At 36.8% G+C, this 18,116-nt stretch overlaps 1 protein-coding gene across 1 annotated transcript in view; it reads left to right on the top strand.

Moving 5' to 3' along the window:
- Positions 1 to 18,116, top strand: part of LOC135202599 (trichohyalin-like) — a 201,827-nt gene that overhangs the window by 124,510 nt on the left and 59,201 nt on the right. The window contains exons 21-22 of the mRNA XM_064232112.1: positions 11,620 to 11,745; positions 13,007 to 13,177. Coding sequence (XP_064088182.1) covers positions 11,620 to 11,745; positions 13,007 to 13,177 — 297 coding nt within the window. The remainder of the gene's footprint in view (positions 1 to 11,619; positions 11,746 to 13,006; positions 13,178 to 18,116) is intronic.

The following is an 18,116-nucleotide window of genomic DNA, read 5'->3' as shown; positions in this document are numbered from 1 at the left end:
TTATCGCCCATTTTAATAACTAAGTTAATTTCTCTCGCTTGCAATGACGTAATTCAATAAGCCGTTGGAGAGAAAATAATTGAACATTGTAGCATTATTTAAAACTCGGTATATCTCGCTTATATATGTATATAGAAGATTATGTAAATTAACGCATGACAGATGTGATTAATGTCCGGCATCATTCAGACGAAACGTGTCATCATTTGCAAGCGTCGTATCATACGATGAGTTTGATGAAGTAAATCATGTTGATTTTATCCCTGATTTGAATAAAGATTGCTGGCTGAATTGTGTATCATACCTGAGATAATGTATTGCTATTTATTATTGATATGAGTACTGAAATGCTTGATGTTCATGCGTTGTGAATGTCATGGTACTGATAATATTATAGCTTCTGATAACAAGCTTTGTTTAAGCGCTAGAAGTGATTGAAGCAATATAGTGTTTGTTTGAGACTTATTTGTGATAATGTACTACTTTCATGCCATTAGTTTAATTGTTGAGGTACAGCCTTTTTTTTTTATTGTTCTAAGAGGCACATGATCCTCTTGTTTTTATTAGTGAATTTTCCACCGAAGAGGAAAATGCTTTTATTGAACGGTCAACTTTCTCTTCATGTCCTAAAGGAAGGATCAAGATCAAAGCAACTCTTTCTCTGAGGGAAAATTTTGCCTGTAGGGAAGGCTCTCACCTTACCATATTTTTAAGATGACTTTCCCTTTAGTTCTTAAGAGATGGCAAAAGAGAAAGAAGCGCTTTCTCTAACGGGGGAAAACCTGTAGGAATTACCAAGGGTCGTTTGCAGAGTCCCTTCGGCCCCTAGGTGCAACCCTTTCATTCCTTTCACCGCACCTCCGTTCATATTCTCTTTCCTCCATCTTACTTTCCTCAACCTTCTCCTGACAATTATTTCATAGTGTAACTGAAAAAGGTTTTCCTCCTGTCACACCTTTCAGACCTCTGTATTCCTCTCAATTTCCTTCCAGCGCTGAATGACCTCATAGGTCCAAGCGCTTGCTCGGCCTTTATCCTAAACTTAATGTCCCAGTAACCTTTATGACTTGATATTTTTTTTATTATTCATTTAATACGATAAGAACAACACGTCTCCTTTTCTGTCCATCTCTCACACAAAAGACTTGATTGATGGGTTCCGCTTTCCCTCGCTCGTCTAAAGAACAAGGGATTGCGTTGGCATAAGGCCAGCTTAATGTAAAAACCGTCGACAGCCTCCTGCTTTGTTGAGGATTTCGTTGAAGAAATCAGACTCTGTTAGCCTAGCTGCTCGATTACTCTCATTCATTCATTCATCGATTCATTCATCCATCCTTTCATTCATTAATTTATTCATTCATTCATTATTTATTTGCTCATTAATTTATTCATCCATCCATCCATTAACCCATTCAAATATTCATTTATTTATTCATTCAACCACCCATGCATTCATTCAACCGTCCATATATACATCCATCCATTCATTCAACCACTCATTCATTCATTCATTCATGCATCCATCCATCCATATGTTCATTCATTCATTCATCCATCCATCCATTGATCATGCATCCTAAATCTATTGACTCATCCATCCATCCATTGATCATGCATCTATTCATCATTCATCCATTGACTCATCCATCCATTGATTCACCCTTCCATTCATTCATCATTCATTCATTAACTCATCCATCCATCCATTCATTGATTCATCCATCGCCCCATCCATTCATTCACTGATTCATCCATCCGGCCATCCATTCATTCACTGATTCATCTACCACCCATCAATTCATTTATTGACACATCCATCCCTCCATTCTTTTACTCAGCCATTCATCCATTCTTTGATTCATCCATTCACCCAGCCTTTCATTCGTTGATTCATCCATCCACACATCCATTCATTCATTCATTGACACATCCATCCATCCATTCTTTGACTCAACCATCCATCCATTCTTTGACTCAACCATCCATCCATTCTTTGACTCAGACATCCATCCGCTTATCCATTTGTATGCAGATTTTTTTTTGAGATTTTTATCCCAACTTGTGAAGTGATTATCCTGCATTGTTTACATGTCACAGGGACCAGCAATCTCCCGGTAATTCTGCTTTATTTGAAATTATTTTTAACTTCTTTTTTAGCATCATATTGCATGATCCTGAATGACACATTTCTGGGTCCACCTCACGATGCTTATATTAAATTATTTCTTTAATAAGGGGATCATGTATTTCACATTTTCTCTTACAGCGAGAAATTACAAAGGAAATATATATTATGTTTATGGAAACACAATTTTATTAAAGTGTACATTATAAGTTCTTTGAATTGTAAGGGAATGTATTCTGTTTGTAGAAGTATAATTTTCTTAATGTATACAACATTGATTTTGTTCTGCTTTTATTCAGTTGAATAAAAGATGAGAGTTTATCACTTTTATTAGAATTGTCAGCATCACTTTTGTTTGTGGTTAGTATTTTATTGAAATTTATGATTCCATGGATGCGTTTCGTTCATTGAAATTTAAGTTCATAATAATTAAGATAATTTCTCCTAAATACTGATAGGGAAGAATGCATACTTCCTTACAAAATATGTATTCATATTTCTCTTAATCTGAAGAGAAAGGAAGAATTTTTGCTATGTACTATATTACCTTTTCTGGGTTCTCTGAGTACTTTGGCATTGGAAAGCTTCCATTTGAATAATTTCTGCATCTTTTAGACTTTTCACTTCATTTCCTGCCACAGACAGATGTTCCACCACCATTTTCTACAGGTTTTTATCTTTTTCAAACTGTCTCCCACCACAAGACAGGCTTTCTACTATTTCCTACAGATTTTCCATATTTTCCCAACTTTCTCCCAACAGAACACAGATATTTAACCAGTTTTTCCAAATTGCTTCTGCCACATGTTATTCACCCTCACCAATTTTTTTTTCGTTTTAGGAACGTTCTCCCGTCATAAGACAGACTTTCAACCCTTTTCTACAATTTTCCATATTATTCCAACTTTCTCCCATCAAGACTGAACAGTGTTCTACAGCTGTTCATTGTTTTCCAACTTTCTCCCATAACTAGACAACCATTAACTTCGCTTTTCCAACTTACTCCCAACACAAGGCAGAAGTTCAATTCAGCAATTTCTCTCCTTCAGTCTCTCTCCTTCATCACCGTCATCTCTCTTGATCACAACCGTCTGATGCACTCAATCCTTTTCCTCCCTTCCACTGAGTCATCCATCCATTGATTCACGCTTCCATTCATTCATAAACTCACCCATCCATCCATTCATTTATCATTCATCCCCCCATCCATGCATTTATTGATTCATCCATCCACCCATCCATTCATTTATTGACACAGCAACCATCCATTCTTTGACTCAACCATCAATCAATTCTTTGACTCAGCCAGTCATCCATTCTTTGATTCATTCATCCACCCAGCCTTTCACTCATTGATTCATCCATCCACCCATCCTTTCATTCATCCATTGACACATCCATCCATCCATTCTTTGACTCAACCATCCATCCATTTGACTCAGCCATCCAACCGTTTATCCATTTGTATGCAGACTTTTTTTTGGAGATTTTTATCCCAACTTGTAAAGTGATTATCCTGCATTGTTTACATATCACAAGGACCAGCAATCTCCCGGTATTTCTGCTTTATTTGAAATTATTTTTAACTTCTTTTTTAGCATCATATTGCATGATCCTGAATGACACATTTCTGGGTCAATCTCACGATGCTTATATTAAATTATTTCTTTAATAAGGGGATCATGTATTTCGCATTTTCTCTTACGCGAGAAATTACAAAGGAAATATATATTCTGTTCAGGGAAACACAATTTTATTAACGTGTACATTATGATTTCTTTTTATTCTAAGGAAATGTATTCTGTTTGTAGAAGTATAATTTTCTTAATGTATACAACATTGATTTTGTTTTACTTTTATTCAGTTGAATAAAAGACGAGAGTTTATAACTTTTATTAGAATTGTCAATTTTACTTTGGTTGTGAATATTTTATAGAAATTTATGATTTCATGAATGCGTTTCCTTCCTTGAAATTTCAATTCATTATAAATAAGATAATGTCTCCTAAATACTGTTAGGGAAGAATACATACTTCCGTACAAAATATGTATTCACATTTCTCTTAATCTGAAGAGAAAGCAAGAACTTTTTGCTATGTACTATATTACCTTTTCTGGGTTCTCTGAGTACTTTGGCATTGGAAAGCTTCCATTTGAATAATTCCTGCATCTTTTATATTATTTACTTCATTTCTGCCACAGTCAGATGTTCCACCACCATTTTATACAGGTTTTTTTTTTATCTTTTTCCAACTTTCTCCCACCACAAGACAGGCGTTCAGCCACTTCCTACAGATTTTTCATCTTTTCCAAACTTTCTCCCACCACAAGACAGGCTTTCTACCATTTCCTACAGATTTTTCATCTTTTTCCAACTTTCTCCCAACAGAACAGATGTTTTACCAGTTTTTCCAAATTGCTTCTGCCACAAGACAGACTTTCAACCATGTTTTCTGACCCCCCTTTTTTTTATCTCTTTAGCAACTTTCTCCCGCCATAAGACAGACTTTCAACCATTTTCTACAACTTTCCATTTTATTCCAACTTTCTCCCATTATGAAAGAACACCTTTCTTCAGCTGTTCATTGTTTTCCAACTTTCTCCCATAAGTAGACAACCATTCCCTTCACTTTTCCAACTTACTCCCAACACAAGGCAGATGTTCAATTCAGCAATTTCTCTCCTTCAGTCTCTCTCCTTCATCACCGTCATCTCTCTCGATCACAACCGTCTGATGCACTCAATCCTTTTCCTCCCTTCCACTGAGTCATCCATCCATTGATTCACGCTTCCATTCATTCATTCATTCATAAACTCCCCCATCCATCCATTCATTTATTCATTCATCCCCCTATCCATGCATTTATTGATTCATCCATCCGCCCATCCATTCATTTATTGATTCATCCATCCAACCATCCATTCATTTATTGACACAGCGACCATCCATTCTTTTACTCAACCATCAATAAATTCTTTGGCTAAGCCAGTCATCCATTCTTTGATTCATTCATCCACCCAGCCTTTCACTCATTGATTCATCCATCCTTCCATCCTTTCAGTCATCCATTGACACATCCATCCATCCATTCTTTGACTCAACCATCCATCCGTTTATCCATTTGTATGCAGATTTATTTTTTGGAGATTTTTATCCCAACTTGTGAAATCATTATCCTGCATTGTTTACATGTCACAGGGACCAGCAATCTCTCGGTATTTCTGCTTTATTTGAAATTATTTTTAACTTCTTTTTTAGCATCATATTGCATGATCCTGAATGACACATTTCTGGGTCCATCTCACGTTGCTAATATTAAATTATATCTTTTATAAGATCATGTATCTCGCATTTTCTCTTACGCAAGAAATTACAAAGGAAATATATAGTCTGTTTTGGGAAGCACAATTTTATTAAAGTGTATATTATAATTTCTTTGAATTTTAAGGAAATGTATTCTGTTTGTAGAAGCATAATTTCCTTAATGTATACAACATTGATTTTGTTCTCCTTTTACTCAGTTGAATAAAAGATGAGATTTTACCAATTTTATTAGAATTGTCAGCATCACTTTTGTTTGTGGTTAGTATTTTGTTGAAATTTATGATTCCATGGATGCGTTTCGTTCATTGAAATTTAAGTTCATAATAATTAAGATAATTTCTCCTAAATACTGACAGGGAAGAATACATACTTCCTTACAAAATATGTATTCATATTTCTGTTAATCTGAAGAGAAAGGAAGAAGTTTTGCTATTGCTATATAATATATTACCTTTTCTGGGTTCTCTGAGTACTTTGGCATTGCAAAGCTTCCATTTGAATAATTGCTGCATCTTTTATATTTTTCACTTCATTTCCGCCACAGACAGATGTTCCACCTCCATTTTCTACAGTTTTTTTTTATCTTTTTCCAACTTTCTCCCACCACAAGACAGGCGTTCAGCCACTTCCTACATATGTTTCATCGTTTTCCAACTTTCTCCCACCACAAGACAGGCGTTTAACCCTCTCCCTACAGATGTTTCATGCTTTTCCAACTTTCCCCCACTACAAGACAGGCTTTCTACCATTTCCTACACATGTTTCATCTTTTTCAACTTTGTCCCACTACAAGACAGGCTTTCTACCATTTCCTACACATGTTTCATCTTTTTCAACTTTGTCCCACCACAAGACAGGCGTTCAACCATTTCCTACAGATTTTTCACATTTTCCCAACTTTCTCCCAACAGAACACAGATATTTAACCAGTTTTTCCAAATTGCTTCTGCAACATGTTATTCACCCCCACCAATTTTTTTTTTTGGTTTTAGGAACTTTCTCCCGCCATAAGACAGACTTTCAACCCTTTTCTACAATTTTCCAAATTATTTCAACTTTCTCCCATCATGAAAGAACAGTGTTCTATAGCTGTTCATTGTTTTCCAACTTTCTCCCATAAGTAGACAACCATTAACTTCACTTTTCCAACTTACTCCCAACACAAGGCAGATGTTCAATTCAGCAATTTCTCTCCTTCAGTCTCTCTCCTTCATCACCGTCATCTCTCTCGATCACAACCGTCTGATGCACTCAATCCTTTTCCTCCCTTCCACTGAGTCATCCATCCATTGATTCACGCTTCCATTCATTCATAAACTCACCCATCCATCCATTCATTTATTCATTCATCCCCCCATCCATGCATTTATTGATTCATCCATCCACCCATTCAATTATTTATTGATTCATCCATCCAACCATCCATTCATTTATTAACACAGCAACCATCCATTCTTTGACTCAACCATCAATCAATTCTTTGACTCAGCCACTCATCTATTCTTCGATTCATTCATCCACCCAGCCTTTCACTCATTGATTCATCCATCCTTCCATCCTTTCATTCATCCATTGACACATCCATCCATCCATTCTTTGACTCAACCATCCATCCATTTGACTCAGCCATCCATCCGTTTATCCATTTGTATGCAGACTTTTTTGGAGATTTTTATCCCAACTTGTGAAGTTATTATCCTGCATTGTTTACATGTCACAGGGACCACCAATCTCCCGGTATTTCTGCTTTATTTGAAATTATTTTTAACGTCTTTTTTAGCATCATATTGCATGATCCTGAATGACACATATCTGGGTCAATCTCACGATGCTTATATTAAATTATTTCTTTTATAAGGAGATCAATTATTTCGCATTTTCTCTTACGCGAGAAATTACAAAGGAAATATATAGTCTGTTTAGGGAAACACAATTTTATTAAAGTGTGCATTTTGACTTCTTTTTATTTGTAAGGAAATGTATTCTGTTTGTAGAAGTATAATTTCCTTAATGTATACAACATTGATTTTGTTCTGCTTTTATTCAGTTGAATAAAAGATGAGAGTTTATCTCTTTTATTAGAATTGTCAGCATCACTTTTGTTTGTGGTTAGTATTTTATTGAAATTTATGATTCCATGGATGCGTTTCGTTCATTGAAATTTAAGTTCATAATAATTAAGATAATTTCTCCTAAATACTGATAGGGAAGAATATATACTTCCTTACAAAATATGTATTCATATTTCTCTTAATCTGAAGAGAAAGGAAGAATTTTTGCTATGTACTATATTACCTTTTCTGGGTTCTCTGAGTACTTTGGCATTGGAAAGCTTCCATTTGAATAATTCCTGCATCTTTTAGATTTTTTACTTCATTTCCGCCACAGTCAGATGTTCCACCAACATTTTCTTTATCTTTTTCCAACTTTCTCCCACCACAAGACAAACGTTCAACCATTTCCTTTAGATGTTTCATCTTTTCCAACTTTCTCCCAACAGAACACAGATAGTTAACCATTTTTCCAAATTGCTTCCGCCACAAGACAGGCTTTCAACCATGTTTTCAGCCCCCTTTTTTTTTATCTCTTTAGCAGCTTTCTCCCACCATAAGACAGACTTCCAACCATTTTCTACTATATTTCATATTATTCCAACTTTCTCCCATCATGAAAGAACACCTTTCTTCAGCTGTTCATTGTTTTCCAACTTTCTCCCATAAGTAGACCACCATTCCCTTCACTTTTCCAACTTACTCCCAACACAAGGCAGATGTTCAATTCAGCAATTTCTCTCCTTCTGTCTCTCTCCTTCATCACCGTCATCTCTCTCGATCACAACCGTCTGATGCACTCAATCCTTTTCCTCCCTTCCACAGAGTCATCCATCCATTGATTCACGCTTCCATTCATTCATAAACTCACCCATCCATCCATTCATTTATTCATTCATCCCCCCATCCATGCAGTTATTGATTCATCCATCCGCCCATCCATTCATTTATTGATTCATCCATCCAACCATCCATTCATTTATTGACACAGCGACCATCCATTCTTTTACTCAACCATCAATCAATTCTTTGACACAGCCACTCATTCATTCTTTGATTCATTCATCCACCCATCCTTTCATTCATCCATTGACACATCCATCCACCCATTCTTTGACTCAGCCATCCATCCGTTTATCCATTTGTATGCAGACTTTTTTGGAGATTTTTATCCCAACTTGTGAAGAGATTATCCTGCATTGTTTACATGTCACAGGGACCAGCAATCTCCCGGTATTTCTGCTTTATTTGAAATTATTTTTAACTTCCTTTTTAGCATCATATTGCATGATCCTGAATGATACATTTCTGGGTCCATCTCACGATGCTTATATTAAATCATTTCTTTTTTAAGGAGATCAAGTATTTCGCATGGTCTCTTACGCGAGGAATTACAAAGGAAATATATATTTTTTTTAGGGAAACAATTTTATTAAAGTGTACATTTTTACTTTTTTTTTATTTGTAAGGAAATGTATTCTTTTTGTAGAAGTATAATTTCCTTAATGTATACAACATTGATTTTATTTTGCTTTTATTCGGTTGAATAAAAGACGAGAGTTTATCACTTTTATTAGAATTGTCAGTTTTACTTTGTTTGTGGTTAACATTTTATTGAAATTTATGATTCTATGGATGCGTTTCCTTCCTTAAAATATAAATTTATTATAAATAAGATAATATCTCCTAAATACTGTTAGGGAAGAATGCATACTTCCGTACAAAATATGTATTCACTTTTCTGTTAATCTGAAGAGAAAGCAAGGACTTTTTTGCTGTGTACTATATTACCTTTTCTGGGTTCTCTGAGTACTTTGGCATTGCAAAGCTTCCATTTGAATAATTCCTGCATCTTTTATATTTTTTACTTTATTTCCGCCACAGACAGATGTTCCACCTCCGTTTTCTACAGTTTTTTTTTTTAAATCTTTTTACATCTTTCTCCCACTACAAGACAGACGTTCAGCCACTTCCTACATATGTTTCATCGTTTTCCAACTTTCTCCCACCACAAGACAGGCGTTCAGCCACTTCCTACATATGTTTCATCGTTTTCCAACTTTCTCCCACCACAAGACAGGCGTTTAACCCTCTCTCTACAGATGTTTCATGTTTTTCCAACTTTCCCCAACTACAAGACAGGCTTTCTACCATTTCCTACACATGTTTCATCTTTTTCAACTTTCTCCCACCACAAGACAGGCGTTCAACCATTTCCTACAGATTTTTCACATTTTCCCAACTTTCTCCCAACAGAACACAGATATTTAACCAGTTTTTCCAAATTGCTTCTGCCACATGTTATTCACCCCCACCAATTTTTTTTCGTTTTAGGAACGTTCTCCCGTCATAAGACAGACTTTCAACCATTTTCTACAATTTTTCATATCATTCGAACTTTCTCCCATCAAGACTGAACAGTGTTCTACAGCTGTTCATTGTTTTCCAACTTTCTCCCATAACTAGACAACCATTAACTTCACTTTTCCAACTTACTCCCAACACAAGGCAGATGTTCAATTCAGCAATTTCTCTCCTTCAGTCTCTCTCCTTCATCACCGTCATCTCTCTCGATCACAACCGTCTGATGCACTCAATCGTTTTCCTCCCTTCCACTGAGTCATCCATCCATTGATTCACGCTTCCATTCATTCATAAACTCACCCATCCATCCATTCATTTATTCATTCATCCCCCTATCCATGCATTTATTGATTCATCCATCCGCCCATCCATTCATTTATTGATTCATCCATCCAACCATCCATTTATTTATTGACACAGCGACCATCCATTCTTTTACTAAACCATCAATCAATTCTTTGACTCAGCCAGTCATTCATTATTTGATTCATTCATCCACCCAGCCTTTCATTCATTGATTCATCCATCCATCCATTCTTTGACTCAAACATCCACCCATTCTTTGACTCAGTCCATCCATCCGTTTATCCATTTGAATGCAGACGTTTTTGGAGATTTTTATCCCAACTTGTGAAGTTATTATCCTGTATTGTTTACATGTCACAGGGACCACCAATCTCCCGGTATTTCTGCTTTATTTGAAATTATTTTTAACTTCTTTTTTAGCATCATATTGCATGATCCTGAATGACACATTTCTGGGTCAATCTCACGATGCTTATATTAGATTATTTCTTTAATAAGGGGATCATGTATTTCGCATTTTCTCTTACAGCGAGAAATTACAAAGGAAATATATTTTCTTTTTAGGGAAACAATTTTATTAAAGTGTGCATTTTGACTTATTTTTATTTGTAAGGAAATGTATTCTGTTTTAAGAAGTATAATTTCCTTAATGTATACAACATTGATTTTGTTTTACTTTTATTTAGTTGAATAAAAGATGAGAGTTTATCACTTTTATTAGAATTGTCAGTTTTACTTTTGTTTGTGGTTAATATCTTATTGAAATTTATGATTCTATGGATGCGTTTCGTTCCTTGAAATTTAAATTCATTATAAATAAGATAATATCTCCTAAATACTGTTAGGGAAGAATACATACTGCTTACAAAATATGTATCCATATTTCTATTAATCTGAAGAGAAAGGAAGAATTTTTGCTATGTACTATATTACCTTTTCTGGGTTCTCTGAGTACTTTGGCATTGGAAAGCTTCCATTTGAATAATTTCTGTATCTTTTATATTTTTTACTTTATTTCCCGCCACAGTCAGATGTTCCACCACCATTTTCTGGAGTTTTTTTTTTTTTTTTTATCCTTTTCCAACTTTCTCCCACCACAAGACAGGCGTTCAACCATTTACTTTAGATGTTTCATCTTTTCCAACTTTCTCCCAACAGAACACAGATATTTAACCAGTTTTTCCAAATTGCTTCCTCCACAAGACAGACTTTCAACCATTTTCAACCACTTTCTCCCATCATGAAAGAACAGCTCCCTACAGTTGTTCATTGTTTCCAACTTACTCCCATCCCGAAAAAACGGTTTTCTGCAGCTGTTCATTGTTTTCCAACTTTCTCCCATAACTAGACAACCTTGAGCCTCTCTCCTCTATCCCCGCCATCTCTCTCTCGATCACAACCGTCTGATGCACTCAATCTTTTTCCTCCCTTGCTCTGTCTCGCCGCAGCTGGCGGCAGCCCAACAGACGGCGGCGTCCCTTGAGAAGAAATTGAAGGAGTTTGAGGATAACCTGAAATACACAGAGAAATCTGAGAGAGAGGCGAAGCTCGCCCTTGAAAAGCTTCAATTCAAGGTAAGTGAGATCTGCGAGTGATGGGTCTTCAAATCACATTCAGTATATTCTTCTCTGTCGAGTCTGGGACTCTTATATACTATACATGTGATTATGCTGCTATAGACCGTATAGTTCATGGTTCATATATGTCTTTATTTTTTAATGTTGTTGTCTTTACAAATAATTTTCTTTAGTTTTGTTGAATATTTAAAGCTTAATTTACCAGTGCGTAAAATGCATGGTCCAGCTGTGGCTTCTGTAGTAACGGTTTAGAATAATATTACTGCTTAAATTTATGTCAATCACCATTGAAAAATAAGTTTGTTTTTCCAATGTTCTAGTTTATTTACCACTGACTTACATTATTTTCCCAGTCAGAAAAAATGGACATTTATAACATTATTAGTAAAACATTAAGTAAAATTTTTTAATCTGTTAATCATTTACTATCTACAATGTAAATCCATGTGTTTCATATTAGTTCTTAACATGCAATTGCTTTCAAATACCCTTGTAATATGGTAATTATTTATAGATAACATAGAATTATAATATGGTAATCATTTATAGATAATATAAAATTATATAGTCTCTTTATATTCGCGTGAAATTCATAGTAACTAGATTTGACTATTCTAGGCAAGAAGCAATACTTTTATAGTATACAGTAGATTTATATATATTCTCTCAGTTGCTTGCAATGTAGATTAATTGCATTCTGTAACGTGCATGGCAATTTGATAGTCTTCTTGATGCACCGTGTATAATATACAGCAGAACAAGAAGCAGGCAAACTTATTAATGCAAAAATAATGCTGATAATATTCTGCTAACTGCCTCGTTTACTATATGATTTGAAGTATTGACTTTTAGTAGAATTTGTCTGTCCGTTCATGTTGAGTGGTGTTTCTCAGTGTTTCCGAGATAGTGCTTCTCATTCCTTATTTATATTTATGTCCTCTTAATCTTTACCCTTCCTTTCCCTTTTCCCTTTCCCACCTGATCTTTGTTTATATCTTTTACCCTCTTCTTCTACTTAATGTTCTTTATCTTCTCTTCATTCCTCTTGAATATTGATGTCCTCTGAATATTTCCTTTTCCTTATCCTTCCCTTCATCCAACTTATTTTCCTTTTTAATATCCCTTTCTCTCTCCTACTTTATGGTTTTTATCTTCTTTTCTTTCCTCTCGACTTCGCTGATTCATCTACCTCCGTTGGTGCTCGACCTCCTCCTTCTTCTCCTCCTCCTCCTCCTCCTCCTCCTCCTCCTTTCTTCAGCTGGACGAGGAGAAGACCAGCGTCTCCCAGGCGGAGGAGCGTCAGAAGGAGCTGACGACGTCCTGGCTCAAGGAGCGGGAGGAGATGAGGGACGAGCTCTCCGAGTTCAAGAAGGCCAAGGAGAAGGCCGAGAGGGACCTACGCCTGGCCAAAAAGGCTCGCGATTCCCTGGTGAGGAGGTTAGACGACCTACTGAAGGGGCAGGATATTCTGAAGGAGAGGAATCAGGGGTTGTAGAAAGGAGTTTAGCCTGATGGTATTCTCAAGGGGAAAACACTCAGAAAGGATGGACATACTGAAGTGAGACAGAATACTGGAAGGGACGACATCCTGAAGATGACGACATACTGAAAGGGAAGATATACTGAAGGGGAAGTTATACTGAAAGGGAGATCATTCCAAAGAGGCCGATATTCAGAAAGGGACGACATTTTTAAGGTGGCGATATGCTGAAGAGTACATTCTGAAGACGACGGCATTCTAAAGGGGACAGCATTCTGAAGAGGAAGACATACTGAAGGAGACGACATACTGAAAGGGACGATATTCTGAAGGGGACGGCATTCCGACGGGGACTCTACAAATTTTCTGAGGGGATGACATTTTCCTGAAGGGACAACAACATACCTGAAGGGGACATATTCTGAAGGAGCGACATTACGGAAGGGGTCCGAATATTCTGGGGGACAGGACTACATAAATGAAGGGGACGATATTCTGAAGAGGACGACATTCTGAAGGGGGTCGACGTACTGAAGTAGACGACATTCTCCAATGGAAGGCACCATAAAGGAGGCGACATTCTGAAGGGGGCAACATACTGAAGGGGACGACATTCTGAAAGGGAAGACATACTGAAGGGGAAGACACCATAAAGGGGACGTCATTCTGAAGAGGGCTACATTCTGAATGGGACGATGTACTGAAGCGGACGACATTTTGAATGGGATGACATTCTGAAGAGGACGACATTCTGAAGGGGGCGATATACTGAAAGGGACGATATACTGAACGGGATGATATACTGAAGAGAGCCACATACTGAAGGGGAAGACACCATGAAGGGGACTATATACTGAAATGGAGGTTTTACTGAGAGGACAAAATACTGAAGGGGACGACATTCTGAAGTGGACAGCATACTGAAGGGGACGACTTACTGAAGAGGATGACATTCTGAAGGGGTCGACATTCTGAAGGGGAAGACACAATGAAAAGGGACGATATTATAAAGGAAAAGACATTCTGATGGGGTCGATATTCTTTAACGGGAAAGACACTGAAGGGGTCAACTTTCTGAAGGGGAAGACGTTCGAAGAGGACGACTTACTGAAGGGGACAATATTCTAAAGGGGACGGTAATATGAAGGGGAAGACAGTCTGATGGCTATGGCATTCTGAAGGGGACGACTTACTGAAGGGGATGATATTCTGAAGGTATGGCATTCTGAATGAGATGATATTCTGAAGGGGATGACATTCTGAAGGCGGTATCATACTGAAGGGGGATGACATTCTGAAGGGGGTATCATATGGAAGGTGATGACATTCTGAAGGGGAGGTCATACTGAAGGTAATGACATTCTGTAGGTGAAGTTATACTGATGGGGTGACATTCTGAATGGGAGGTTATACTGAAGGGGATAACATTCTGAAGGTCAGATAATACTGAATGGGATGAGATTCTGAAGGGGAGGTCATACAAAAGGGGAACAAACTCTTTAGCAGACGTCATTATGAAGTGGGCGACACTCTTGAAGTCACACTCTGAAGTCGACAGGACCACTTACTGAAGGGGATGATGTTCTTTAGGAGAAGACGCTCTGAAGGGGACGACCTTTTAAACTTGACGACTTACTGAAAGGGATGATATTCTGTAAAGGAAGATGCTCTGAAGGGGATGAGTTACTGAATGGGAGGAGATTCTAAAAGGGTCGACTTACTGAACGGATTATGTTCTGAAGGGGACGACTTATTGAAGGTGGATGATATTCTGAAGGGGAAGACAGTCTGATAGCTACATCATTCGGAAGGGGACAACTTACTGAAGGGGATGATATTCTGAGGGGGAGACGCATTCAACGGAAAGACAATCTGAAGGGGATGGCGTACTGAAGGGGGTGATATTCTGAAGGGAAGAGACTCTGAAGGGGATGACATTCTGAAGGGGAGGGAATACTAAAGGGGACGACAATCTGAGGAGGAAGACACTCTTATTAAAGGGATGATTTACAGAAGGGGATGACATTCTGAAGGGGACGACTTATTGAAGGGATTGCAATCTTAAAGGGACGACCCACTGAAGGGGACAACATTCTGAAGACTTAGAGAAGTGGGATGACATTCTGAAGGGATGACTTAATGAAGGAGATGACATAATGAATAGGACGACATTCTAAAGGGGTTGATATTCTGAAGGGGATGACTTACTGAAAGTAATGGCATTCTGACAGGGAAGACTTACTGAAGGGGACGACTTACTGAAAGGGACGATTCTGAAGTGGAAGACATTCTGAAGAGGATGGCATACTGAAGAGGATGACTTTCTGAAGGGGACAACATTCTGAAGACGGACGTCATTCTGAAAGGGACGACTGAGAAAGACCAAGGAGTTAGGGGTTTTATAAAAAAGCGTAGCTTAGACGTCATACTGAAGGGGTCGAAATGTGAAGGGAAAAACACTCTGAATAGGACGATATACTGAAGGGGTCGACATACTGAAGGGGCAAAGGAGTTGAGAAAGACGGAGAATTAGAGGTTGCATGAAGGAGTTTAGTTTAAACGACATATTGAATGGGTGGACATACTGAAGAGGGGCCGTCATTCTGAGGGACGAGGTATACTGAAGAGTCAAGGGCGTTGAGAGAGACGGAAGAGGAAGATGTTGTAGAAAGTTTAGCTTAGTCGACTTACTGAAGGGGAATTTAATTACATACTGAAGTGGATTGTATACTGAAAGGGCAAGCGCGTTTAGAAAGACTAGGGAGGTAGAGATTGTAGAAAGAAGCTTAGCAAGACGGCATTCTGGATGGGAAAACACTGAAGTTGAGGGCATACTGAAGTGGACGGCATTTTGAAGGGGAGGACATAATGAAAGGGGCGACATTTTCAAGGAGGCACATACTGAAGGGAAGGACATACTGAAGAGGGAGACACTCGGAAGGGGACGACATACCGAAGGGGAAAGAAGGTGCTGAGAAAGACGAAGGATTTGGAGGTTGTAGAAAGGAGATTAGCTTTCCTGCTAAAGCTGAGAATATTTCCTAAGGTTGAATTGGGGGTTTTGGTAGAAGGTTAGTCGAGGGAGGGTTCTCAGGAAGATGAAATTGGAAAACAGTTATTTGAGATGACATAAGTAGTGGAAGTGTTGATGAGTTACTAAGGAGATAGGAATTTTGGGGTATTTTAAAGGATAGCGATTTGTAATCTCAAGTCCAAATCGTGCAAATGTCTCTTAAAAACAACAGCCATGAAGACATTTTGATTTTATCCGAAAACATATTAAATGGTTTAGAATGTAATACAATTTACCCATACGGGCATATCTAGGTCACCCCTTTTGGCAAATATTAACAAAAAACTATGCAGGCCCAAAATAAAAGGTTTCTGAATACTTTTGTGAAATTCCCCAAAGTTGGCCAGCGTGAATAATGTGTCCAACTTTAGCATCAGAAGAACGATAGGGGCCTTTATTTATTGTTGGAACAATGAATATTTGTTTCCATAAATATATTCACAAGCTAGGAAGTTTTAGGTATGTAAATCCATTAGCACAAACGGATTTTGCTTGGAACATTTTTAGAAAGAAAAAAAAGTCTGTGTAATAGAAAAAGTCATATCTAACAGAAGAATATTTCAGAAAAGTGTAGTGCAGAAATGACAAGATTTTTGTTTTACGTTCAGTGTGGGCGAGACTGACTTCGAAAATATATTTGTTTTGTGATAGGTTTTATATTTATTCTTTTTCAACACTTTTATTAGTAAATAATTTATCTAGGTTATTTATAAATATGGTTGTTATAAATTATAGATGGTTTGCGTGCCGGTTTGTAAGGGGAACAATTATGTGAATAAATTACAAATATTAATAAACTTTAGACATTTCTACACAAAAATCGAGCAATGATTTATAAATTGGACATTTCAAGACAATAAATCCTCAGGTTATAATGTCTTGACTTAAGACGTATCCAGAAGGAAATAATAATTTATAAAACTTTGTGAATTCTACTAAATGCCATGTTGAATTTTAAACATTTATAGATAAAATTGAGAAAAACTTTATAACTTAGACATTTCAAGAGCAAACCAAATCCTCAGGAGGAATTGTCTGACGTAGGACATGTCTAAAAAAATTAATAAGTCATAAAACGTTGTGAATTTTAGAACAAAGTCTCATAGAATAAACATTTCACAACCAAAAATTAACCAAAGAATCCTAAGGACGAAGTGTAAGACCTAGGACACACCCGGTGAAAAAATAATAATTCGTAAACATTTGTGAATCCTACACAATTCCATGTTGAATCTTTAGAATTTATAAATAAAAATCAAGAATATATATAAATTAGACATTTCAATACCAAAAAATCCTCAGAGAGAAATGTCTGACTTACGACGTATCCCCGCCAAAAAAATAACATAGAAATTTGTGAATTCTAGAGCAAAAATTTATAAATCAGACAATATCACGACCAAAAAATCCTGAGGATGAAATTTAAGACTTAGGACATGTCAAGGAAAAAAATAATAACCCAGAAAAATGAATGTTCAGATAGAACGCGATCTGTCTCTCTCTACCTGAACTCTGCGAATCTAAACTTTCATATGTGTTATTGTTATGATGATTCTGGAAAACTGCATGTCTGTTATCTGTCTGCATCCTGTTTTGCCTGTTTGTTTCGTATCTTGGAGGAAAGTAAGCAAACTTGAAAGATCTTTATTCTTTTTTTTCTCACTAAAATATACTTTAATAATTATATTAACTATTCTTAGGGCCATTGTGAATATTCTTTTATGTATATCTTTAATGTTCTTACAATTTATTTTGCAGTGACTTGAAGAAAGATATTTCTTAATAACTTTGCTTTATTTTTAGAAATTATTTCAT

The sequence above is a fragment of the Macrobrachium nipponense genome, chromosome 24, assembly GCF_015104395.2.
Source record: "Macrobrachium nipponense isolate FS-2020 chromosome 24, ASM1510439v2, whole genome shotgun sequence".
Taxonomy (NCBI): domain Eukaryota; kingdom Metazoa; phylum Arthropoda; class Malacostraca; order Decapoda; family Palaemonidae; genus Macrobrachium; species Macrobrachium nipponense.
Note: the sequence above shows the minus strand (reverse complement) of the source record. Positions and strands in the feature narration are given on the sequence as shown.